Source organism: Microtus oregoni, unplaced genomic scaffold, assembly GCF_018167655.1.
Source record: "Microtus oregoni isolate MIOR12 unplaced genomic scaffold, Mior012 000013F_ref0000133, whole genome shotgun sequence".
In the NCBI taxonomy this organism is placed as follows: domain Eukaryota; kingdom Metazoa; phylum Chordata; class Mammalia; order Rodentia; family Cricetidae; genus Microtus; species Microtus oregoni.
In genome coordinates this window covers 36,680,834-36,706,822 of record NW_024543072.1, presented here as the reverse complement: position 1 = coordinate 36,706,822, position 25,989 = coordinate 36,680,834, and the positions used below count along the sequence as shown (strand labels likewise).

Genomic DNA, 25,989 nt, shown 5'->3' with positions numbered 1-25,989 from the left:
TGTTATAAACTCTCTCTGCATGTGAAATAGTATTAAAGCATTATCTCTGACTTTCAATCTCAAGGTCGAGTGTGGACATCTGATCTCATTGCTTACTTTGCAAGTCCATGAATATGGTATTCTTTGCTCTTTTCTAGAAGAGAGCCAATTAGAAGGAACTTGGCGCTGTGGCTGGAAGTTTCCTCTGTGTTCTCTCTCATCCATTACCCACTGAGAGCGGCAGAACCACACACCTGGGCAGTAAATGCTCTGGTTATGCAGAAAATATCACAGAGACGCTCAAGAAAAGGTGATCCATTTCCAGATGGGGAAGGGGTTGAGATTTCAAGGGGGAGAGTTTAGAGTCACTTACATTATTGATCATAAGATGCATTATTGTTTTTGGAATTAGGTCTCGGATGCACTTGTTGATGATGGACATGTAGGAGTCCACGAGGTTGCGGATGGTCTCCACTTGCCTCTCCAGCTGCGGATCCATGGAGAAGTTTTCCGCTTGGCCATTTTCGTCATTTTCATTCTAACAGAAGGGGGACAAAATGCGGATTCTCTCATATTCTCTCAGAATGAAAACAATACCAAACATCAAATGATGGATTTCTGCTCAAATCAGTCAGAACCTCACGGTTATCACTCTGCTTTGAACTCAGTGTGTTCTAGCAAAAGACAACATTCTGATGCTGAATGAATGTTGAGATGAATAACCAAATAAACAGCGCACCTGACGAGATACCTTGGGAGAATGACCTATGCTTAAGCCCTTGGCAAGCTGCCAGAGGCCTGAGTCCAAACAGCCCATGCAGATGCAAGCCTCTGGGAGCAGCCTCCAGGGATCCTATCGGTTAGAATAACCTTGATGTAGCTCTGGCTCTGCTGGCTTTGCTCTGGATTGGATCAGCCCAGATTCAAACCTCAGTCCCCTAGGACTGGCCAGGAGTCCAAATTTGAGATCTGGAAGATAATTGATTCTTTCATGCACTTGCTGGAATTTGCTGTGTAAATGCTTGCCTCTGTCACCACTGCGGAGGGCTGGCTCCATTGTGGAAAACCAGCCATTTTAACTTCCAATGTGTTATTCTTTGAATAAAGCAGAACCCTTTCATACACAAAGAATTTATTTGTGCAACATGAGCAAAGCATCTGTTTTCTATACTCTACGACTTGAGTTAATTAATTTTGGCTTATCCACCCAGAGGCTGGGCTGGAATGGCATCTTCATCATTAAGAGCTGACCTATTGCCTTGGCATTGAAATCAATTTAGAACAAATGGTCTCTATTTCAAGTCAGGTCGAACCATCTAAACCTCAAAACATCATACAGATATTGTTAGCGGTCTGGCTACTTTCTCATATTTGGAAAGATTTAATTATGAATGTAAAGGAGGGGTGATAATTTATTGCTTCTAACATTGGCTTGGAGTACTTTCCTTTGGAAATGTACGGACTTTGATCTGCCAGGTTTTCAATCAGCTCCAGGCCAAATAACTGTACTCAATAACTGGATCTATAAATGACAGGTCTTTTCTCTGTGATATACATGTATGAAACTCAAATTTTTAGGCTACAAAATTATCAATAATAATTTCTTTATCAGAAGTATCTCTTTGAAAATGTTAAAATATCATATGCTTGCTCTGAAAATTAGTGGTCCTTTTCTGCTCTGAGGTTGTGACCCCATCCTTTGATGTGGGCTAACAGAAGAAGAGGATTTTGGGGGTAGCTGGGATACTGCTGTTCCATTTTTCTTTCTTTCTTTCTTTTTTTTTTTTTTTAGTTTTTCGAGACAGGGTTTCTCTGTAGCTTTGGTGCCTATCCCGGAACTAGCTCTTGTAGACCAGGCTGGCTCGAACTCACAGAGATCCGCCTGCCTCTGCCTCCCGAGTGCTGGGATTAAAGGCGTGCGCCACCACCGCCCGGCTGTTCCATTTTTCTTAAAAGTGGTATCGGGTCATGAAAGAATTAAATCGGTGTAATAGTTTTTTTTTAAAATAACAAGTTTGTGACAAACTAATATTTTAGATGAAGAGCATCTAAAACATTTCTAGTTAAAACCTTACGTATAAAAGCTTAACTACTGCTACAATCACACATGCCCCTCTGTTATCCGCAGAAGCCCCCTTCCCGGAAGCCCTCTCTTCCTAGCTTGTGCAAATTCCCCTTGTACTTCCTATCTGCTCCACCACTACCTCTTCAGCAAGTTCCTGCCGCCCTTGGATCCTGCTCTGCTCCTTCCTCTGAACTCACTTCCGCACGTTCTTACACTATCTGCCATTCATCCTATATCTGTGCTCCCCCCACTAGAGTCTCAGATCGTATTTCTCTATCCTTCGCACAGGTCTCTGTGTTATCGAAGGCAGGGGGAGGTGGTTCATGCTATAGATGGGTGTACCTAAGTCAACAAAGATGCCCTATTGCACAGAATCTAGGCTTTTGTGGAGAAGAAGTTTCCTATGTAAAGTAACGTAAGTCTCTGCAAGATGACAGTACAATCCAGTTTGTTTCTCTGACCTATAAGATTCATGGAAACAATGGGAGTTATAATGTTTTATTGTCAACCTGGTCCCTCCTCCGGAGCCTACTTCCAGCATTCATTGTGTTTTATACACCATTATAAACACTCTGTGCAGAAGAGCTTCACCTCAGTGCTAGGCGCTGGGCACCAGGGCTATTGGCCCTCACAGAGGAGCATGATAGAGCTAGAAGCTCTGACATCCATCCAACTAATGTAAAATGAGTTAGATTTCAAAAGCAGGAAATATAAAATAACTATTATATCAATTCAGTTTTATACATAAAATAATACAGAATTTAAAAATTTCTAGGAAAATGTCATTAAAATACTGAGATTCTTGAACCAAATGATTGACTGAAAAGGAAAGCTTGAATGAACAAGATACACTGAACCTCTAGAAACAAAACTACATTATTTGATTTCATATAGAAATGCAGAACCTCCCTATTCCGCACTACACTTAATAAACAGTTTACTTTTCTTTACGTTTGCTTTTGTACGTTTTGAAATCAATAATGAAAGTATCAGAATGGACAGCAGACACGGGGCTAGGAGAGAAAACATCCCAGGACAGAGGCATAGTCTAGGACTGTGAAGAGGACCCCAGTGGTGCACGGAATAAAACCACGAGTTGGCAAGTAAGAGTGTATGAAACGAAGGAGCTTCTGCAGAGGAGGGAAGTAAAGCCACAGCCTACGAAATAGAAGACAATCTTTATCAGCTATACATCTGACAAGAGATTGATATCTAGAATCTATAAAGAGCTAAGAAACTCAAATGCTAAAATGCCCCCAAATCCTCCAGTCAACAAACGGACAAATGAACAAGATACTTCTAAAACAATGAAACTTCTAAAACTACTAGTACAAGTGGCCAATACCTACATGAAAAAGTTCCTTAGCCACCAAAGAAAGGTGAACCTACACTGAGATAACATATTACCCTGTGAGAATGATTGTTCCTACAGCAAAAACAAAACCCACAATAGACTTTGCTGGACCCTTGCACATTGCTCTGCCACTATGGAAATCAGGATGGGGTTTCCTCAAAAAAAAATTAAATCATATATATATATATATATATATATCATACACACACACACACACACACACACACACACATATATATATATATGTCTTTTATTCTACCATAAAAAAGAATCAAATTATGCCTTTTACAGGAAAATAGATGAAACTGGTGCACTCTATTAAGGGAGTAAACCAGACTCAAACAGACAAGTATCACATTATTTCATGAAGAACTTTGGTTTTACATATACACTCATAAACATACATACACATGAAAATACAGGGGGGCCTATTGAGTAAGAGGGACTGAAGAAAACTAGGGGATAGCAAAGGAGTCAGGGAGTCAACATGGCCAAAGCACATGATAAACCTGAACAAGAACATCTTGGAATCCATTGATTCCGATGACAAATGATACATAATTTTTTTTTTAAAAAAAGGTCAAATTCTGAACATTAAACGTTAAAGAAATTCCCAAACAGCCAATGAGGTAATCTGACATTCTACTCAACTTTTGGGAATCTAGTAGACTTGTGGTCTCACACAAATCCTAGCTACTCTGGGAACACAATGGACACATTAGAGAAATCACGAAATCCAGAACGCAGATTGATGTTGATTTCACACTGAAGCAGGAACCGGCCTCTCTATTGTGTGCCAGGTGAGTGGGAAAGAGTCTGTAGGTGGGATTATTATTATTATTTTTCAACCGAGCACTTGCAGCAAGCGAATGCTCCTTTCCTCTACGCCGACCCCAGCTCAAAACCTCTCGCTTCTTTCTGGCTGTGTGCTGTGTATGAGTTTGTATTTTTTTTCTTTGTTTAAATTATAGGATTGCAATTGGATTCTTTGCAGTCGGAGCGCTGAAGTGACAGCTGCTTGTCATTATCCTCATCAAGGGAATGTAAAATAAAAATAGTAATTTGTCTCTGATCTTTGGGGCAAAATCAGAGTGGTCTGCAAACATTTAACCTTTTATGTGCAGGTTCACTGATGCTGTTTACAAAATGTGGAGAAATACCGTAGAAACCTTCTTTCCTGGAAGACGCAACGGGTCGACCGTCTTGCTGCGTGTTTTTTTCTAAATAACTTTTGAGAACTCTAACTACAGCAATGAAAACAATCTTACAAATATGAAATTTATAAAGTTTCAATAACTTTTTATATAAATTAGTCACATAGTATTTAAGAAAGTCTTTTTTTAGAAACAAAAGTTTATCTGAAGAAATAATGCCATATCTTTATGTAGCTTAGGGACAGTGTGTGGCTATCTTTCAGGAGCCCAGCCGCCTCTTCCACTGTGTGGGTCCCAGTGATTGAACCTGGGCTGCCTGGCTTGGTGGTAAGCACTTTTACCCCCAGCCACCTCGGTGGCCCCCAGTTTTTAGTATAGAAGTTGTAAAGTATACTAGGTTAACAGGGGAGGGAGTGAAATATTAAATGGGGATACTTTTCATTAAATCTTAATGTAGAACTCTGAAAGCTTGACTGGAACACCTAATTTTCATGTCTTTTTTATTTTCTTTTGAAAATTTCTAAATTATGTCATAAGATTGAGGACCACTAGAACTATGCAGAGAGTAATGTTGAGATCAGCCCTTGAAAAGTGGAATAGTGGGTATTAAAAGTATCTAAGTAGTAATGTGTACATAGAAATACCAAGGCTAGGGACTCACTGCATCTTTTCTTAACAGTGGAGAACACAGGACAATATCCTACAGATTTATACACATTTTTTTCCCAGATAACCAACAGTTGCCCTCTTTAAAACACTTAATATGATTATACAGTTCACTACTACTTTAAACAAAGAGCAAAAAAAAAAAAAAAAACATATGATTGGACTTTTCCTTAGAGAACCCAGTCACCGTTATGAAAACACTGTTACCATGGAAACGCACCTTCAGTGTTTTCCAGGCCCACATTATTGGAAATGTTTTCACTGAAAACTTTCCCTACTTCCAGTTATTTGCCTCTAAGTTACGGCTTTCAAGGTTTGCAGCCACGCTGGTGCAAAGCAGAGTGTGGATCATAATCCAGAAAGCCTAGGAGGGTGGTCTAGGTGTCAGTCTGGCAACGCGACAAGTATCACTGAATATTTAGTGTGTGGCATGGAACGGTGAAAGGCATGAAGTAGAAAAGCAGAGGCCCACATGCGAGTTCCAAGCGGGCAGGACAGAAAGAAAAACGGAAGCCTGAGTGGAAGGCTGTGCTCAAGGGGCCAAGGGCACAGAGGACCTTAGGGTATATTTATGGCTGGGAACGTTTGAAAAATGATCTCAGAACTTGGGTGAGATTTTGAGCACCGCGATTGCAGGGCATGCCCGCTGTTATCCCTCGAGTCTTTTGCAGGAGCTTACTGGATATTGGGGGCATTTTCTGAGGAGCTGGGTTTTTGTTTCAGAAGACACTTGAGACACTGAGCCTGAGAGTGTCACCATGGGGGAACTGAAGGCAATCTTTCGCAGTCCTAGAAGGTAGAGCCCTTAATCCATGAACCAGATAAAGAACCACCTACACCCAGCTCTGCTTTGGGCTGACTACAACTGAAGGTATTCAGAGATTTGAATTGTGGTTGCAGACAAAACCTCTAGCAGCAGGAGGGACACACATCTGCTAGAGGCATTCCCCAGTGCCCCAACGCAGGAGGAAACCCCAGCCCAACTGGACTCAGGTTACCCACTGTACTGACATCGACAGGCTAGACAAAGCTCTGTCCTGTCCTTTCATTTCCATTCTTCTTGAACTTACCAATTATTTTACCTCACTATTAGTCTTTGTTCTCCATGGAATGTTAAACACATTTCTAAGTAACACCATAATAAACATTTTAAAAACATGTTATTAATGTGAAATTCAACTGCTATTAAAATCCTTTGGAATTTTAAAGACTTACTGAATTGAAAACAACAATAACAACACAAACAACAAGAAAACAACAGCAACAAATGACATTTTTAACTGAGAAATGGTTTTGTGTCTTTTAACTTTCTCCAGCCCAAAGCTTCCTGAATATATTTTTGTATACTGCCAACATATATTTATCTGTCTAATAAATAGTTTGGATGATAGCAGAAGTGACTAATTGAAGAAGGGAGGGAGAAGGGAGACTTTGGGTTCATAATGACATTCACGTTTAATATCAGTAAAATTGTTCTTATAAGTAAAAGGTGGAAATGAGGGGTCTTCAGACAACCTAAAAATCTTATACAACCTATCCTGAAATTCTCTTAGACATAATTCTTGTGTAGCCTTTAATCTAGCTCAGTGCTTCTCAACTTTCCTAATGCTGTAACCCTTTAATACAGTTCCTCATGTGTGGTGATCCCCAAACATAGAGTTACCTTATGCTACTTTATAACTGTAATTTTGCCACTGTTATAAATCGTAATGTAGATATCTGTGTTTTCTGAGGGTCTTAGGCAAACCTTGGGAAAGGGTTGTTCGACCTGCAAATGGGGCTTGACCTATAGGCTGAGAACCACTGATTTAGCTAGAAGTCTCTATTGCTTTACGCAACAAATAGCTCATGGATATGAAAAGTTCATGTCAAGTATTTTTTAAATTTTAACTTATACATGTATGTGCCATATCTGCCAGAGCTAGAGTTCTAAGTGGTTATGAGCCACCTGATATAAGCACTAGTAACCAAGCTGCAGTCAGTCTTCTGGAAGAACAGCTAGTGTTTTTAACTAGTGAGCTATCTCTCCAGCCCCTCATGCTAAGCATTTTAAACTGTAAATATTTATTTGGGGGCAATCTCAGTCCTTACGAACTGACTTTGCTTGCCATAAATTAACAACTTTTCATATAAACAACTGATAGTTGAGACCAAGTGTAAATGCATGCTTTGAGAATTTATTCTCAATATCTTTATCTAAAGTGCATAATTGTAGGAAAATTTAAAGAAAGATGCATATGCTCTTTAATACACACACACACACACACACACACACACACACAAACACTTGCTGTTTGAGACAAGGCTATGTGATAGAGCCCATGGTGCCCAGGTTTACTTTAAATTCTTGATCCCCCTGTCTTCATCTCCCAAGCATGCCACTATGCTCAGCTAGCTGGCATTTTTAAGCCTCACTAAGAAATGGATATCAGGGTCTACAATTTTGTGTAGTAAAAAGTTAGTCTTGTTACAAAGTTTGAAATGAAGAAAAAAATTATAAATTGTAAAAGAAAGCCTAGTAACAGATAACTGTTTTGTCCTTTGAAATATTTATATGGATGAACTGTAAAGTTAAGGAACTTATGGACAATAAAATTTGAATATTAAGAAAGCAGCACTGGAGCTATGGGAGCTCATAATAAATGAACTGTGTACTAAAATAGCACTGTAACTATGCAGTTGGTATTACTTGATGCTTTCTGTATAAGGCAGACAATCTTTCAAAGTTCAATGTGCATGAATTAATGTTTTTGCACACAAAAATTCTAAGCAAAAAGTTTTTTTTAAGAGCAATATATCGGGGGTTGGAGAGATGGTTCAGTGGTTAAGAGTACTGGTTGCTAATTCGAGGTCCTGAATTCAATTCCCAGTAACCACATGGTGGCTCACAGCCATCTAGAGTGGGATTTGATGCCCTCTCTGGTGTGCAGGTATACAGTCAGACTCATATACATAAAATAAATCTTTAAAAAAAAAAGATCAATGCATTAAATTAACAGTACGCGACGGTGTGGAGTCAGATTCATGTTGTCCTAAAGTGTAGGAAAGAGCAGCAGACAATGCTTCAGTCCTAAATGAAACATACATGTCACATCCCCGCCTCCGAGGCTCAGAGAACATCATGGAAGGTGGGGAATCGAGACTGTAAGAGCCAGAAGATGCGAAAGACTTCAACCACAGTGTCTCTCACTCACAGCAGATGTGACTGCTTGCACAGGTCCTGCAAAAGATCTAGTCAGTAAACACTCCAACAGAGAAGTGGAGGGAGGGGCATAAGAGGCCCTGCCCACTAGTCAGGAGCTATTGGCAGCTGATGACTGCTGGGGAAAGAAAGGGGTCAGTTTTTTTCAGGGCCTTGGCCTCTGGTGGGTGGTCTATGTTTCAGAGGATGATGCTCTACACCTATGCAGGCATGATCAGCACAAGTTAGACTCATCTATGTATAAAGAGGACATGGAGTTTATACGGGTAGGACATTGGAAGAACACTCAATGTGTATGAAGAGGTCAACACTTAAAATGTTTTTAAAATCTCATAAAAAGTGATGAAACTTTTTCAAAAGTTGTATAGCAGGTTACTGGGAAATCTAGGCTACACGATAAGAACATCTTAGTTGTTGTTGTTGTTGTTATTATTATTTTCTTTAAGCACAAACTATTTGAAGAGCATAAGAGAAAGTATATTTCTTAGTGTCTCTATGTAGTCCTGGCTGTCCTGGACTATGCTATGTGGCCCCTAGCTTGTTTTAAAAGTAGTTTAGAAAACAGATTGTAACTTCTAAAAAATATACTATCGTGTTTATGATTCTAAATAATTAGTTTAACAGCCAAGATGAAAACTTTTAAAAGAATAACTGGGTAATGTTATAGGTGCAAATGCTGAGTTAGGTGGCTAAGTGGGTAGAGTCTTTGTTCAGCATATACAAGGTACACTTAGACCAGATGTGGAGGTGTATAATCCACTGCCACTTGTACTGGACTCTCAGAGTGGGCCATGTAGGCAGGGACCTTTGCCATTAGAGGCTTTTTTTTTTTTTTAAATCTGGGAAAGATTTTATGACCTTGAATGCCTTATCCTCTTGTTTCTACCTGCTAAGTATTAGGATTACAGGGATACCCTAGACCACTTGCCAAATCTTCTGTGGAACTACTAAGTCTTGCCCTAGTCACTGATACAAACCAGATTTCCACATGAAGTGTTACAGCTCTGACTGAAAATGTTCCCCTTAGACTAGATCTCAGAGTATAGTCCACTGTCACTGCTTTATTTCTGGAAAACAGCCAGAGTCATGAAGCCATAGGATGTAAAGACTAACTTCCTCCAAGACCTCTCAAATGATGTGGGAGATGCCTAGACCAGTGTCACCAGCAGTCACGGTTCTAGAGCTCCAGGATGCTCTGATATGAGCACAGGTCTTTGTCATCAGTAGCTTCAGACTTGACCCGCCCTATGATATATGCACCAGCTGAAGTCATTCATAAAACTAATTAGGGACAAAGCTATGATAGGTTGTCTGATTCCATTGCTCATACTCTATTCTGTCACTCAAATGGAAGTGACTCTGACATTCAAGGTTGTCCAGACCAGCTGTTTCTAGTGGGATTGCTACAGATAGGTGCTTAATGTTTTCAATTTTATAATGTTCTCAGACGTAAGTGATTGAAGCATGGAGGCTTAAAATCAAATGAGTCAGAAGGACGCTACATCTCTTTTGGATTCATCTGAACACCCATGTATTATGACTGTGTAGCATGACTGATTAGTAAGAAAGGTGACATTTCTAAGAAAACGAACCTATCCAATCTTTCATTTCTCTTTACTTCAAAATCATTTTGTTTAATTTCAATGAACTCATTATGAAAGCTAGAAAAGGGAAAAATCATAGTATTCATTAATAATACACCCAGAATTTTTAAAGCACTGCTTTAAGAAAGAGGAAACTTTAGAACTAATTGTAAATATATGTAAATATTTCCTTTCTTTGCAGGATTTTCATTATTTTCTTTTCTCTGATAGCATCTCAAATAGGCCAGCCTGGTCTCAAACTCACATGCAACTAAGATGACCTTTTTATGCCTGTAAGAAAAACACTGGTGAAGACACACACAAACTTAGGATAAAAGAAGGAAATGTCATTTCAAAGAGGACGAGAAAGCATGCACTTCTAACTATACTGATATGTGATAAAACAGAATTCAGACCAAAATTAGTCAGAATACATAGTGGAGTCAAGAGGGTAGTACAGTTCTAAACACATGCACCAAAACATGGACACAGCCAAGGAATAGAAATTTAAAATATTTAAATACAAAAAATTATAAACAGGAAAGGAAGAAGTCAATAATCACTGATATAGATACTATGATTTTATATATAAGCCCTAAAGATGGCACCAGAAATCTCTTAAATTAATAAATTAAATAAATTAATAATTAAAATTAATAAATAAAAATAATAAAATTAACAAATTATCAGGATGTAGAACGAACACTCAAAAAATGAGTCTTTCCTCTATATAAACAATGAACTAGCCTAGAAAGAAACCAGGAAGACAACCCCATTCACAATAGCTTAAAAGCCACACAGGAATAAATCTAACTAAGCAAGTGAATGTCCTTTGAACTGAAAAGTTTAAACCACCAAATAAAGACTTGGAAGAAGACATTAGATGATGGAGAGGCCTCTTGTACGTATGGGTTGGTAGAATGGATACTGTAAAAACAGTGATACTTTCAAATTGACCTATAGTCTCAATGTGGCACCCACTAAAATTCTATATAATGCTTCATAGTAATATAAAAGGAAGTCTAAAATTCATATGGTCACACCAAAGACCTGGGTTTTCCAAAATAATCCTTAGTAACAAGAACCATGCTGAAAGTATCCCCTTACCTGGCTTCAAGCTATATCACAGAGTCACAGTGATAAAACAGCATGGCACAGAAAACAGACATGTAGATCAATGGGATAGAACAGAGGGTCCAGAATTAAAGTCATGTAGCTATAGCCACCTAGTTTTTGACAGAAGTGAAAAACATGCACTTTGAGAAAAGACAGCCTCCTTGACAAATTGTGCTGAGAAACATCAAAGCTCGCTTGTAGAAAAATGAAACCAAATCCCTCTCTCACCTGGAATAAAAAACAATTCAAATGGGACAAAGATTTTAATGTAAGACTTGAAAATGTGAAACTATTAGAGAAAAACACTTCAAGATAAACGCATAGGCGAAGAATTTCTGAAAACAACCTTCAGAGACTTGAGACGTTAAATCGATAATTTACTAATGAGATTACATTAAGCTTCTACACCCAAATGGAGATAATCAAGTGACAAAGAGTCAACCTAGAGAATGGGACAAAAACTTTTTGCTAGCTATGTATCTGATAAGATGTCAATATCAAGACTACCTAAATAATCCAACTCCCAAACAATGAAACCAATAAATGGACTAATGGCACGAACAGACAGTTCTCAAAAGACGAAGAACAAGTGGCCAAGAAACACACCACCCCGGATAAATACCGAAAGGACTGTCAACTGGACATTCCACGGAGATCCTTACCTGTCCATGATTATTACAGCACCATTCACAATAACCCAGGTATTGATTCAGTAAGTGGATGAATACAGAATATACGGCACACGCTTGGGCTGGCAATGCTGGCCCGAAGAACCATAGAACAGCAGGAACCCTAGCTAGCAGTCATGAGACACCTCCTTTGGAGTGGTTGGTCAGAGTAGGCCAAATTACTCCCAAGACAATACAGGCAGGTTGGTTACTTGGGATGTCTTCACAGAGGGGTTGAAGGTAAGCCCATATTGCAGAAGACGTCACACACTTAGGACACAGGACTTTGGGTTATTCAAAAGCTGTCTAACCTAAAAGCTTCCTTCCAGAAGTCTAAGTTCCATAGTACCAGACAGTACTATGCAAGTAGCAAGGGGAAGGGAGCAATAAATACTCCTAGCCAGCATGTGAGCACTACTATTAACCCTTACGGCTATATTGTCAGGCTAGTCATTGTGGCTCAGGGGTGTCACAGAGCAGAAGTAGAATTTTTCTTCATAAAGACTTGAATAATTAGAAGAGAATGGTATGAGAATGCTCAGTGGGACCAGGCAGAGTAATATGTATATACAATATGTATATATAAGCCCAGTACCTGGGAGCCGAGCAGGGTAATCATAAATTCAAGATCAGACTGAGATCCTAACTTAGACACAAGAGCCGGGACAGAGCTTAGTGGGAGAGTATTGCATAGCATGTGTAAGTCTCATGTGAAGGGGCCTGAGAAGAGAAAAGAATGCTTTCTGGGAGCAATGATAGGGTATCTGGGAGTTTTCCACTGTTTGGCTTGAATGTGGTTGGAGTTCCTATCCAGAGCAGGTCACAGAGTAGAAGACCAAGAGATGTGTAGAGGCCAGTGAAGGTTCTGTGAGCATGGACACCATGAATTTGGAATAAGTCAGTATATTCCCTATACTGGGTCTTTGTAGTTAGGAGAGAGAAGGCAGACAGTAGAAAGACTCAGGGCTGTTGCTGGCTACAAGGAGCCTTATTTCAATCTCTAACAAGTACTCAACACAAGAAGGGGAAGCATTATAGAAAGATGCCCGGAGAACACCGAGACCCAGAAGGGTGAGGAACTACCAGAGGAACTGCTCTACCTGTCGGATCTGGACCCCAGCCTGGCTGCTGGGAGAAACACCAGAGCGATACTGAAGAAAGCAGGATACTCGGGCCCCATCTACAGATGCTTTGATAAGTGGTCTGGGTGAAGCCTATAGCATCTGCATTTCTCAAAAGTGTTCCAGTGTGCGGACAGCTTAAGTTACTGGAGGGTCTGCTGAAGATTTTGTAGGGCGGAATAAAAATTTTTATTTATGATCTTGGGCCAAAAAAAAAAAAATCCTCAGGAAAAAGAAGGGTCTGAGTTAACATAAAAGTTAGGATCTATGGTTTAAAATCCAAATGTGAGCTCAGCTAATTTCCACTGGGCAGGCGTCACCATTCCCAGACAGTCAAACTTGGCACCACAGCAGGCAGACGATTGAAAGTCACCAAGTTTTCATCTAAAGAGAGAGCTGCCTTCCCCAGAACAGGTTGTGTGTGTGTGTGTGTGTGTGTGTGTGTGTGTGTGTGTGTAGTCTCTCTAAGACCCAGTGAGACTAAGGACAAGTGCCAAGAAGACACAGGGTGCTCAGGAAATCTCACTGTGGGCCATATCCGTGTTCAACCATCCAGAGAGATCTCCAGAGAGGATCATGGGAGGGCCTGAGGCAGCTGTGGGATGATTTCAGTTGTAAAAGTTGGTCACAGCCCTGGTTTTCTTAGTAGCCATTTATGGCTCTTTTTCATAAATCTGGGTAAAATGTTTTTGAATTCCTTTACGCTTCCTGCCAGGACCACCTTTTGAAACTAATGAGTTCCGCAAGTTTATAACCTGCTGGATGACGTAGGTTTCCTTTCGTTTGCCCCGAATTTACTTCACTCTGTTCTGAAGAGCACCCGCCTTGCCCTTAAGAAGAAAAATTAAACAGGATTATGAGGATGAGAACAGATTGGCTGAAGTAAGTAGGGCAGAGAAGGAGCCAGGTATCATGAGGGACTGCCGTCTACCTCAAATCCATAGCCTAGTTAAAACGGCAGGCTGAGTGGAGGCCAACAGGGAGCAGTGTTCTTCAGGACAATGGTTCTGTTGTTCTCCTGCCCAGACCCTCCTAGGGGTCCTGCTTCCTGTTTGGAGCTCTACTGCTTAAATGAAAGAGAGAGTTTAAACGTTTAGCATATATCAAGAAAAACAGTTGACATATCAAAAGCAGAACCCACAGGAAAAATAAGACAAAGTTGGACTTTTTTCTTTATAATTAGACATCTATTTCACATGAGAATACCTAGGTCTCTATGTATAAAAAAGCAAACAGAGATGACTGTCCCATGCTGACAATTATTAGCAAGACTGGAGACAGAAAATGAGGTCTTTTATTTTTGTTATGTTTCTATTTCTGAAATAATTTGGGGTTTATCTGTCCTTTGAAAATGCCTCCCTGGACCATGCCTGAGGCCAAATGAGTTATTTGCTCAGAAGCATGTCATCATTTTGGTTTAGGTAAAAGGATGAGACATAAAATAAACACCTTACAAAAGAAGGGGTCCAACTGTCATAACGTTAATATGTGTCCTGTTTTAAAACTAAAAATAACAACAATTTTAAAAGGTTGATTTTTTAAGGGCTGGTGGGTTGACTGAGTTATCAGTTGCCCCCTCACCGCCCCCCCCCCCTCCAGCCACCGTCTAAGGTTTGTTATAGGAAAGTCTTGCATTTTTAATGGCAGATAGGGCAAAGGTATGTGCGGCAGGAATCTAGCCCTGCAGAACGTGCAGGAGGCAGGTTGGGCTATAAAACTGCTCATGAAAATACTCTGCACCGAAGCAGAAGCAAATACATGAGCTCAGGGAAGAGAGCCACAGAAACTGTCTAGAAATATTTCCGTGAAAGACTGTGAAAACAGCCCTTCCCAGTCACCAGCAATGCACAGTTGCTGCTTGTACAAACAGCTTCACTTAAACGACTTTTAAATTCCTTCCCTGCAAGGCTGCTGGCTTTGACCGACTGCCAAGAGCTACTTGATGCTGTTCATGTTCTTTTCTTTTAATTTTTCTGGATAGTCTGTACGACGCGCACCGAGTCAGACGGCTCATACGCTAGAAGCTTCTGAAACAGCTTGCGAAGGAGTTTGGTTACTAACCCTCCATCCTGAATCCCACTTTAAAGAGCCTGAGTTCAGGACTGGTTTCCAATGTCAACCCAAATAATAGAAAGGGAGGCGGGTGGGGAAAGGCATTCAACAATTGGTAGGGCGATGACTGTCCACACTTTGATATCTTACTGAACAGAAAGTGTAGACGGAGGAATTCAAAGCTAATAATAGTAATGGCTCACTGACTAAATAATGAGAGGCAAGAGGACTTCTAAGAAGGCAGTTAGCCCCAGAGCGGTTCAGACAGACTTGCTTACACAGCGGCTGGCCGCTCCAGGAGGCCGCAAGCCAAAACCATCAACACCCCGGAGCGCCAGTCGCTCAGAGGGGGCTGTGGAGCCCGATGCTGATGAGATGCATTGTGGGAATGAATGAGGAGTCAAGACCCGCATCGCATCCCACTTTGTGAATCTTGTGATGACCCAGACCCTGTCTGAACCACCAGAGGGGCACCCTGCTGGACTCTGCTTGGGCCCTGTGATTAATGGGAGTGACAGGTGGCCAGGCTTTTCTAGAAAATAGTCTGGAGGTGAAAACAGTAGACAGTGAATCATTAGCTCCTAATACACCCCTCCCCCACTCTCTCTGGAGTCTCTCACCATTTCCAAGGTATGGGTTGGGGTTGGGATGAGGGACCTAATGACGATTGAGTGTGGAAATGGCTATTTTATATTTTATTTCAAGGAAAGCGATACAGATGGTTTGATTCATTCTCACAACTAAGACTTGTGTTATCTTATAAAAGCAGTCTGGGGATGCTTGCGAGAAACCGGGAATCAAAGCTAGAGAGACTCCCCGCTAAAAGCAAGGTTGGATGGTCGCAACAGGATGCCAGCCAACGTCTTGGGCTGCCTTGGCCAGGTGTGGTCTTGCCAGTTGTTGCTGCTGCTTGCTGGTGGGGGAGGGAGCTGAGAATCACGCAGACGTTTGTCTAGAATACAAATGCAGAGCTGTGTTGCACAGCTAAACCCAATCTCACACATGCTGTGAGATAGCTTGGACAACACTGAAAAGCCACAGAGAGGGCTTCCTCGTTTCCCCAGCTGTGAGCAAAGAAACAAAACCAACAGAAGCCGTGACTCTTCTTTCCTCTCACTCCTAATACGTTTCATTCCGGAATAACAATTTCTGTTATGTTAATAGATTTTTTTAAAAATCAGCATGGTCCTTTCTGAAGTTTCAGCTTTCATTTTTACCCCTTCCTGGTTTTGCCAGTCATTTCCTCTGTGATCGGCACATTTACCGTCTTACTATGTAGATGCTGCTGTGTGGTGTGCAAGCCCAATGTAGTGGATTTGCACATGGAACTCGGTCCCTTTGCAAACAGGGTGGTAAGGCAGCACAGCAAGGAGGCGGGGCGATTATTAGGCACGGGCTCCTGGGTGCGGTTCTGGGAACTCAGGGCAGCAAATATCTACCAAGGAGAAGGAAGGAGTTCAAGAATTTACGACAGGCATAGCTGCTCATATGAGCCATAGGCTGATAGGAGTCTGGCTCAAGGCAATGTCTCCTTTCCACTCCTGAGATCTTGTTCTCTGGGATTGGCGCAAATGCAGCAATGAATCGCCTCTGCTAGGACTCTCTCAATATAGTAGCCTCCTGATTCAAGTGGAACTCTAGCCACAGCCTCCCTTTAGCAGGAAGGAGTTAGGATGTGCTGATAGGCTGAGGGGGTGGGAAAAGGCCTTCTCCTAGGAGGCCTGCTGTTGCTGGGCTTCAGTTTTAAGCACTGAAGGGTGCTTTGGTCTGTCAGAAAGATATGCGGGGAAAAAAAAGACTTACACCACATGTCAAAATAACTTTAGTTATCCTGATGAGATCACTTTCACACACACACACACACACACACACACACACACACACACACACACATACATTAGTGAGATTTAAAGCCCCTCATTTTTATTCCTGAATCCCTGGAAAGGAAACTGTTATTCATGTGCCAAGGAACACAACCATTCATTATTATTATTTCTTTCTTTCTCCCTATGTACCCTCCCAATAGGATTAAAAGCAGTCTGGGATGTGGGCAGAAAGCTGAGGGAGGGAAGGGAGGCAGGAAAGGATGGCCTTTTAATAGCCTCCACCACACTCATTCAACACAGTAGGAACCTTGTGTTTCAGACTCAACTCTTTCCTTCCTCTTAAACCTTGACTTGACTGTCTCCTGAAGCCATGCACTGAGGTCTCTGGACAGAGCTGGGAGAAGTGGCAAGTCAACAACTGACCTTTCTGAGAGGGATGAAGGAGAGGCCAAAGGAAAGTGCGGTGAGCTTGATTTGTCAATGAGCAAGCAAGCCAACAAATGAATGAACGTCTTGGAGTAATTGTCTTATCAATAGTCTCCAGCATCAGCACCGAGTTTCTGTGCATCTCTTCACACATGAACACCTTGCAGAACTCCACTACCAGGGTCAAGCTCAGGAAACTGACGTCCTGACTGTCCTGCACTCAGGATCTGGCTCTGGATGCGTGCCCACACATATTAGCTGTGTGTGCTTCAACTGTAGTTATTCTGCAGGGCTTTTTTTCCCAGAATCACACTTGGGAAGAGGAGCGATCATTTGTTTCTTCCAGCACCCCTTGGTTGGAATTCAGTTTCCTTGGCATTAATTTCAGTTTGTAAAATTGTTTTTTGTTGTTGAGAAAAATCACAGGAATGATGTATTCTTCTCAGTGCTGTGTCAGGAGACATGTGGTGTCCATCTGTCCTACCACTACCAGAAACTTTGGTGATTTGGTTAAGATGGTGCTTTCTGAGGTTTCTCTATGATAGAGCTTCTATTTTGTCCTCTTGGGAACCTAGAAGTATCTTCTGGGTCGTGTTTTGAGAGATGAACTTCCTCTTCTTATCTGACGTTCGCCTACTCACTTTATAGCATTTCATGTATAACTGGGTTAGTTTTCAAATGGTGATTCTTAAGCTTCTTTTTGAAGTTTATGAATGGATTAGCTCTGGTGACTAGGAGCTTCCCTTCTTACCATTTAATTTTCGGCTGTTTATTTATGTGGGTGCTCATGCTTATAGCTGCTGGGTCATAATCCATAGTGACGGCCACCCTGTTAGTGAAGTCATCCCAGCTCTGGTCACTAGGAACCTCCTTCCAGGTTGTCTCCTGTATCCTTTTCATGTGTTCTCCTATAAATGTTTGAGAACTTCCTTATTTTCTAGTACTGTGAGATAGTACAGGCCCGTCTTGGACTCCTCAGTTCTACTCCTGGAATGCCTCCAAGGACTGCTGGCTTCTTTTATTGGAGACAAAGATAAAATAATCTTATCTTTTCCTGTGACTCATAGAGAGTACATAGTCCTCCCAGTGGAAAACAGAAAGATACTAGTATAGGCCCAGGGAGGAACAAGGACCCCGAACTTTCCGAGTTTGCAGGGAAACATTTTTACAACCATTCAGTACCAATTGGGCACGGTGGTAAACACCTATAATTCAAGCACCCAGGAGGTCGAAACAGCTGCCAGAGTGCCAGTCTGCTCTACACAGCCAGACCCAGATGCTCAAAAACAAAAACAAAAACAAAACAAGAAATAACTTCAACCTCTTCTAAAGCTAAGGAAGTATCAAGGAAAGATGGGGTGGAAAGCATCAGGGAGACTAGTGATGGGAGAAGGGCCATGGAAGGCCATCTTCTGAGCCTAGTGAGCCAGTACAAACTTGGAGCAGCTAGTTAGAAGCTTGTACTGGGCCGACATACAGTGTAAGTGGTCAGCAGTCAGCCATGGATTGGGATCGTGTTCATGGAGGGGTCATGGGAAATTATTGTCTACTGATGGGTGCTGGGAGAGGGTGAGTCAATATCTTTAGTTTGTATACCTCTTACTGATCTCACCATGCTCCACTGAACAGTTTCACACCCAGGGGCAGTCACACAGAGAACTCTGGTTAAACTCAGTGGGTCCCAAGACAAGCCAAAAGGACAGGAAGGTGGAAAAGGACTTTTAGAGAGGAGGGAGGGAGTTGACAGGGGTGGATGGGGATAGGTGAGGGCAGGATGTTTTCATATAATGTGCTTCTATCTATGTGCTCCTAGATCTTTACCATTCACAAATATAATCTGTTCTAGAAAAACTGCCATGTTCCCATTGTCTTCTGATGGTTTAAATAATGATTAAAAGTATACTAGACATTCCCTTCCTATCCTTTATGCCTCATATATATTTCCTATATCTTTGTCTGTATTTGATGTTGCATTTGAGTAGATTGCTCTAGTATATAGCACTTGGGTATCATCTATCTATCTATCTATCTATCTATCTATCTATCTATCTATCTATCTATCATATCTGCCTAATCTATCATATTCTGTCACTCTCTCATGCAAGCTCTCTCTCTCATTCATTTTCATGCATTCTCTCTCTCTCTCTCTCTCTCTCTCTCTCTCTCTCTCTCTCTCACACACACACACACACACACACACACTCACTCCTGGAGGATTTTGTTTATTTCACCTCAGAAGAACCGTGTTAACTGACACTTCATTGGCAACTCTAAGTCACTCACAGTGGGACTGCTGACATTATAAAGCTTGTGGAATTGTTCCTGCTGAAGGGTTACTGAACATCCATCAGTACACCATGCTACATAACCCATTTCATTTAGATTCTCTTCAGCTCTATTGATGCAGTTTAATTTTAATGATTGCCTTTCTATTCGTAAAAGGTCCATTTGATTGCTCATAAAATATGTCTTTAAAATACAGTGCTCCTTATTATTTGTGATGGGAAAATTGCACCTTTAAACATTTAAGCCAAGTCCAAAGTTTCTCTTATATTTGCTGTCTTCTTGACACATGGGCGATTCCTTTTTCAATGTTGGGCTGTGAGTTTATGTTCAGCTGGGTGGTAGTAGAACTAGATCTCTTAGGGCTGATGAGGGTGTGCTTTGTCGGGAAGTATGTTATGGTTTTCCAGTGCCCAGAGCCGTTCTAATGTGTGCCCATGTAAAAGCCCTTTTTTGGTTTCATTTCGGATCAACTGTGCCACTCGGAGACCTGAATCACATGATGGGTAAACTATAAAGACTGAATTCTCGAGGATGTTTTCTTTCCATTCAAACTCAGGCTGAGCTGGAACAGCGTTCCTCTTTCCTCGTTCTCTTTATCGGCAAGCAGACATTTGATGACCTATCATTTCCACTGGAGGTGGAGCTCTGGGAAGGCCTTGACTTATAATCTGTCAGTTCCTGCTATTGGTGCCTTTTCTGTTCTCACTATGTAATCATAGGACCCAAAGCTCTTGGGTATAGAGGTAGCAAATACCCCAACGTCAGCTATGTCTTCAGTGTTGGTTTAGCTTTTCTCGATGTCCTATGGTTTCTTCACTGGGGAATTTCTCATCTTCTCAAAGAGAAATTGTGAAGCACACTTCTCACTTTTCCTTAGCATGTCTACCTGTCCTGAAGTCACAAAAGCTATTCTCCAAATAAAACATTTGCCATACATCAAGGTCCACATGTTTTTATGAATGAACCATAGTTTAGAATAATTATAACTTGAATGCTTCAATTTATGCTCATTCTTCAGATATTCTAAATAAAATATCTCGCCGGGCGGTGGCGGCGCACGCCTTTAATCCCAGCACTCGGGAGGCAGAGACAGGTGGATCTCTGTGAGTTCGAGGCCAGCCTGGTCTACAAGAGCTAGTTCCAGGACAGGAACCAAAAAGCTACGGAGAAACCCTGTCTCGAAAAATCAAAAATAAATAAATAAATAAAAAATCTCAGTAACAGAAATATGCACACACATGAAGATATGTACCGAGTACTATATTACAGTCAAAATGGTATACTAAGATGTGTTATTGCTAACATAACAGAAGAGTTATTGATACTTACAAAATGTATTATAAACCAAAAATAAAAACATCAGAAGTTGAAATAAAAAGGAATTACATCCTTTATTTTCCCAGATAGGATTTCTCTCTGTGTAGCTTTGGGGGTTCCTGGAACTCTCTCTGGAGACCAGGATGGCCTCATCTCATAGAAATCCACCTGCCTCTGCCTCATAAGTGCTGGGATTAAAGACATCTGCCACCACTGCCTGGCCATATTTACATCTTAATCACCATTTTCTGGTCAAATTTAATTTGGGTTTCATATACTATAGACTTTCAATTGTCTTTGTGGTTAATAACCATTAGTGTGTACTTTTTATATGAATCTATGCTTTACATAAGTATGGGAGAATATAGTTTCATATTTTACTATTGTAAGTTGTTCTGATATTTAGATCAACTTTGTCATACAATAGATTTATTGTTTGCTAAAAAAATTAAAGGTAAAATCCTAGCATAAGTTTTGAAAGTCATATAAGTTGAAATGTTTATCTCTAAGACTTAAGTTTAGTGATCAGGGGCTGGAAAGATGGCGCAGTGGTTAAGGGCACTGATTACTTCTTCCAGAGGACCTGGGTTCAATTCCCAGCACTCACATGGCAGCTCACAACTGTCTGCAACTACAAGATCTGTCATCCTCACACAAACATGCATGCAGGCAAAACACTAACACACATAAAATAAAAAGAAATAAATTAAAAAACACAAGAACAAAAGTCTTTGCTCCAAAGGTACAGAGAAACCCTGTCTTGAAAAACAAAGAGAAAACAAAAAGTTTAGTGATCAATAATACAATCAGGAAAATTGGGATACTTATGTCTACAGAGAGAGGAAGCCCACTGAAGCTTGTGATGATATCAGTGACCACACGATGTGTTTCAACTAAGGACACTTTTGCATATATTTTGACTTTGTCTTTCAGCGTTAGATTAAGAAATGAATACATCTATGGAGAAAAATCTTGGCCTCCTGAATGCATATAATGCTTCTTCTATTATTTCCAGTCTGTGAATCTTAATTTCATTGGGAGACAGTGATACTAATGATGCCCACGACTGTCCTCACTTTTTCAGGATCACATGAAAAGTGAAAACAAATTTCAATTATAAGTTAACAGCGCTCAAATGTCTACATTTTAAGAGATGTACAAAGGGCCTACACACTTGCCAGTGTGATAGATTCTTCAAACAGGAAGGTGTTCTCTAAGCACAGAACTAATCTGAAGATCTTCCGGGCAGGGGGACTATGTAGGTCAAGGGACAGAATGTGACAGAACCTGGTGCATGTCTGGTGTGGGGAGGTAGAAGTGGCTGTTGGGCAGCTTGAGAATCAGGACTGTGGGTAGTAGGGGAAGGCGAGCAGAAAGGGATTGAGATGAGGGGTTTTTCCAGAAATGCAGAGATGCAACCTACCTCAAAGGTCTCCACTATGCTGCCTAAGAAGACATGGGGCAATTTTAGGGAGGTCAAATGATCAAATCCCTACTTTGTTCCCTACTTCCTTCCTCCTCTGTCCTCCCCTCCTCCCTGCTTTGCTTTCTTATATTTATTAGAAGGTATTTTCAGGACTATTTGATCAACACTTAGTTTTGACTCTTTTTAAGTCCTCCTAAGGATCGGAGTCACTCCAGGTTCAGAAAGGAGACAGACACGGAGTCTCAGGCCCACCAGGAGCCAGAGGCCCAGAGCATGGGTTGTGTCTGGCAGGGTCTCCGAAGGACAAAAGCAATGCTGTTTTCCTTAGTACTGTGACTGAAGTTGAGTTGCCCAGATGAATTCTGTGTATGGTCACAAGAACATCCACTTGTATTGGTTAGAGAATTCTGTGAGCTACAACTGAGCACGTGTCCAAGGTGTCCCGCAGCTCCATCTTAGTGCACCTTCAACAGTTTGTGTGTTCTTCAGTGAATCCAGAGTGTCTTTAGGTCAGCAAAGTTCTATACAAAAAAACTGGTATGGAGGACTGGACAGAGGCTGACTAGATGCTGAAGGCCTGTTCAGGGCTTGCCTCTCTATTTCTAATTACTACTGCTGTGAGAAGGGAAAAATGTTCATATTACAAATACAGCTTCTACTCAGCTTTTGATTGGGTTACATCCCAATCAACTCACCACGATTTCAAATTACGGGGGCAAACCTCATGGAATGTGCCTAGCCTACTATACATCATGGTTTCCTCTTGTGTGGCTAAGGAGGAGCTGCATCCTGCCACTGCTGAGCATCTTGGGGGGGGGCGGGGTCCTGGTGCATATTTCTAGCCTGAGAGAAGCTCCTAATTCAGAATCCCAAGCATGGTTTCTACCAAGTGCACTATTACACTGACGCCGCAGCCAAGTGGCAAAATGGAACTGTTAGCTGGGAGGCCTCCGTAGCTAACTAAAAGCTACCCAGACTTCATTCACTGAAACGATCTTTCCATCTTGAATGAATTGACAATTTCAAGATCCAGTCTCTCTAGCGTCAGAGGCAAGTTCTTGCACAAAGAATAATCAGGGATACTTTGTGAATTTTTACACTCACAGAGAGTTTGGTGGGGACAGCTTTCGGTTCAAAAGTGCATCCCCATTGTTCAGTGAACTATACGGGACCAACTGGGGAAGTCCAGTATCTCTCACACACAGATGGACTCTGAGAAGTCATTTTAGACACCGGGGTGGTGCATGTCAAAGCTGTGCAAAACCGCAAGCCACTGGTGTATATGATACCTTCTGGCAGACTGCTGGTCGCTGTCTTAACTTCCTGCGCCTGTGTAATGATCTGGGAAGCTGGAGGGTTGGAATTTGTCACTTAAGCCCTTCACCCTCAGCTGCCAAGAGGTGGACACACACTGACCTCTGCTAACACAGTTGGACCATGTTCCATACACGGTCCCGCTAAACATGTGGTCACGCAGTTCTGATGAGGACATCCTGTCTCGGGAATGCAGTGTGAGGAAAACTTCACCACCCTCAACTTGTTTGGGTATTTTCTGTTCCTCTCAGTTCAGCTGAAGCTGGTTTTCCTTTGAGCCAGGGCTAAAACAGAAGGGTGTCTTGAAACGTTACGATTACATTTCTCCCCCTTTTGGCTTTCACTGGAAGAAAACAGATCACAGATCTTATTTTCCTGAAAGCACACAAAACCTCCTGAGCGGAGACCTGGCAGCTCAAGTTTCAGCCTGAAGAATGCTTGGAGCTCATGGTTTATGCTAAAGATGCTGACAGATGTTGCCCAGCCTGGGGGGGGGGGGGGGGGAGGGGAGAAAGCGGTCTGGTGAGGGAGTTCCGGGTGACAGACCATGTGGCTGCTTTGTAAATGCTAAATTCTTGTTGCTGAACAATTTTACTTTAAGTGAAACCCCAACATCCACCGTATTAAAATTTTAACAGATATTTGATGAAAGTCATTGAATTCCTCTGAAGCCCAGGCCTCAGAAATCACTAAGTCCTATTTTGCATTTTTTTTTTTTTTTTTTTTTGCGACACAAGGAATTGTGCTTGTTACCCCTCTAAAGGGTCAGATAAAGGCCAGACTTCCGGAATGATGATACTGAAAGCATAGAGTGAAATGTGAGCTCTGAAAACCGTTGCAGGAACGCAATGTTGACCTTCTGATACATTTATTTCTAACGGCGAGTTTCCTTTGCCGATATACTAAAGTCTGAGTCGGGGGATGGATGGCAACACAGGTCTGGTCAGAAGCAGTGGAGTGTTTGAAGTGCTCTAGAGGGGCCGAGGGATTTTCTGGGAGGGTAATAATTCAAAGGGTGTCAGTAGGTGCAAATGAGTCTTGGCTATCAGAAGGAGAAAGAGGTGAATGACACTTTTGTCTCTGGGAGACTTAGAATTTCAGACAGACTCCATTTTGGATAATTCTGGTCAGCCTGTCTCCTTTTCTGATGTTTGTTCAGTTGGGAACGATAGAATGATATCCCCCATCTCCTAGTATGAGACTGCTCGGGACTGTACGCTAAACTGCTAACGGTTGCTACTCTCCACGTACATGCAGATACAAGGGTTTCCTGCTGTAATAAATTCTGTCTAATATGAAAGAGAGCAAACCCTGTTTTTACAGGACCCTTTTCTTTTCTTTTTGGTCTTGCCTGGAATTCTAAAAGATTGCCTAGAGGCATTACTGCATAGCTGGGCTCCCAGCAGAATCGCTTTCCTCCAAAGTGAACTACTTCCTTTTTTCTGCTAAAGATAGCATCACAGGTAAGCAATCCTCTAAAAGCCCAGATGCTGCAGAAACAATCAAGAGGCATACAGTGACTGGTTCGCAAAGGAAATTGAGCTCTCCATACTCACTAGCTCATAAACTATTATAAACACTCAAATGAGACAGTGTGGAAGAGTATGACAGATGGGAGTGGCTTTATAAGGCCGCTGCTGTACCACGAAGTCCTGCAGGACAGGCTGGCCATCATCAGCCAGCAGGAAAAAGAGCTCTTATATAGCTTTTGCTTACTAGCTTTTTTGTTTAAAAAATAAGACTAATTAGCTGAAAAGTAAAAGCTTTCGCTTATTAGATATATTAAGGGAATACAAGGTGGAACAATTATAGGTGTTTTTATGAGAAGGAATCTGTACCAGATTGGCATTCACACGCAGCGTGTGGGCGTGCATTACACAGTGCACACGGGCTGACTGGCTGTCATGTTTACTTTTTTTGCTCCATTCTTTTTTGGCCTTATGATGCATTGTCTGCGTACAGAAGGATTTGTATCTCCTGTGATCCTGACCCCAGCATTACAGCAGTCCTCTCCACTATCATTGTCTCATTAGAGCTTACATAAAACTTCACACAATCGTTCAAACTAACACATCCCAAAGGCCAAATTACTCCAGTCAAACCGACCCAAGAAACAGATGGATTCTCTTGAGGTTTAGAGAACATTGTAGTGAGTTCAACTTAGGGGATAAGTGAGAATTTTTTTTTTTAAATCTCACTTTCTAAAAATGGATGGTTAGCAATGGATTACTATAGTCATATCACCTAGATATAAAAGTCAGACTGAGTACTTCATAGTTATTTCCCTACTAAAATGAGTTAAAATGATGACAACAAGACCCAAAAGCTACATCATACCACAACAGTGAATCGAATAAACGTGGCTCACCTTTTCTTAGGCAAAGTAGGAAGGGTCAATGAATACCGTAACTACAAATATTCTCTAGGCCTTAAA

At 41.4% G+C, this 25,989-nt stretch overlaps 1 protein-coding gene across 7 annotated transcripts in view; it reads right to left on the bottom strand.

The window, feature by feature from the left end:
* Positions 1 to 25,989, bottom strand: part of Dnm3 (dynamin 3) — a 467,024-nt gene that overhangs the window by 35,890 nt on the left and 405,145 nt on the right. For all 7 annotated transcript variants that reach the window (XM_041662394.1, XM_041662390.1, XM_041662391.1 and 4 more), the window contains one exon: positions 353 to 517. In XM_041662394.1, the coding sequence (XP_041518328.1) occupies positions 353 to 517 (165 nt within the window). The remainder of the gene's footprint in view (positions 1 to 352; positions 518 to 25,989) is intronic.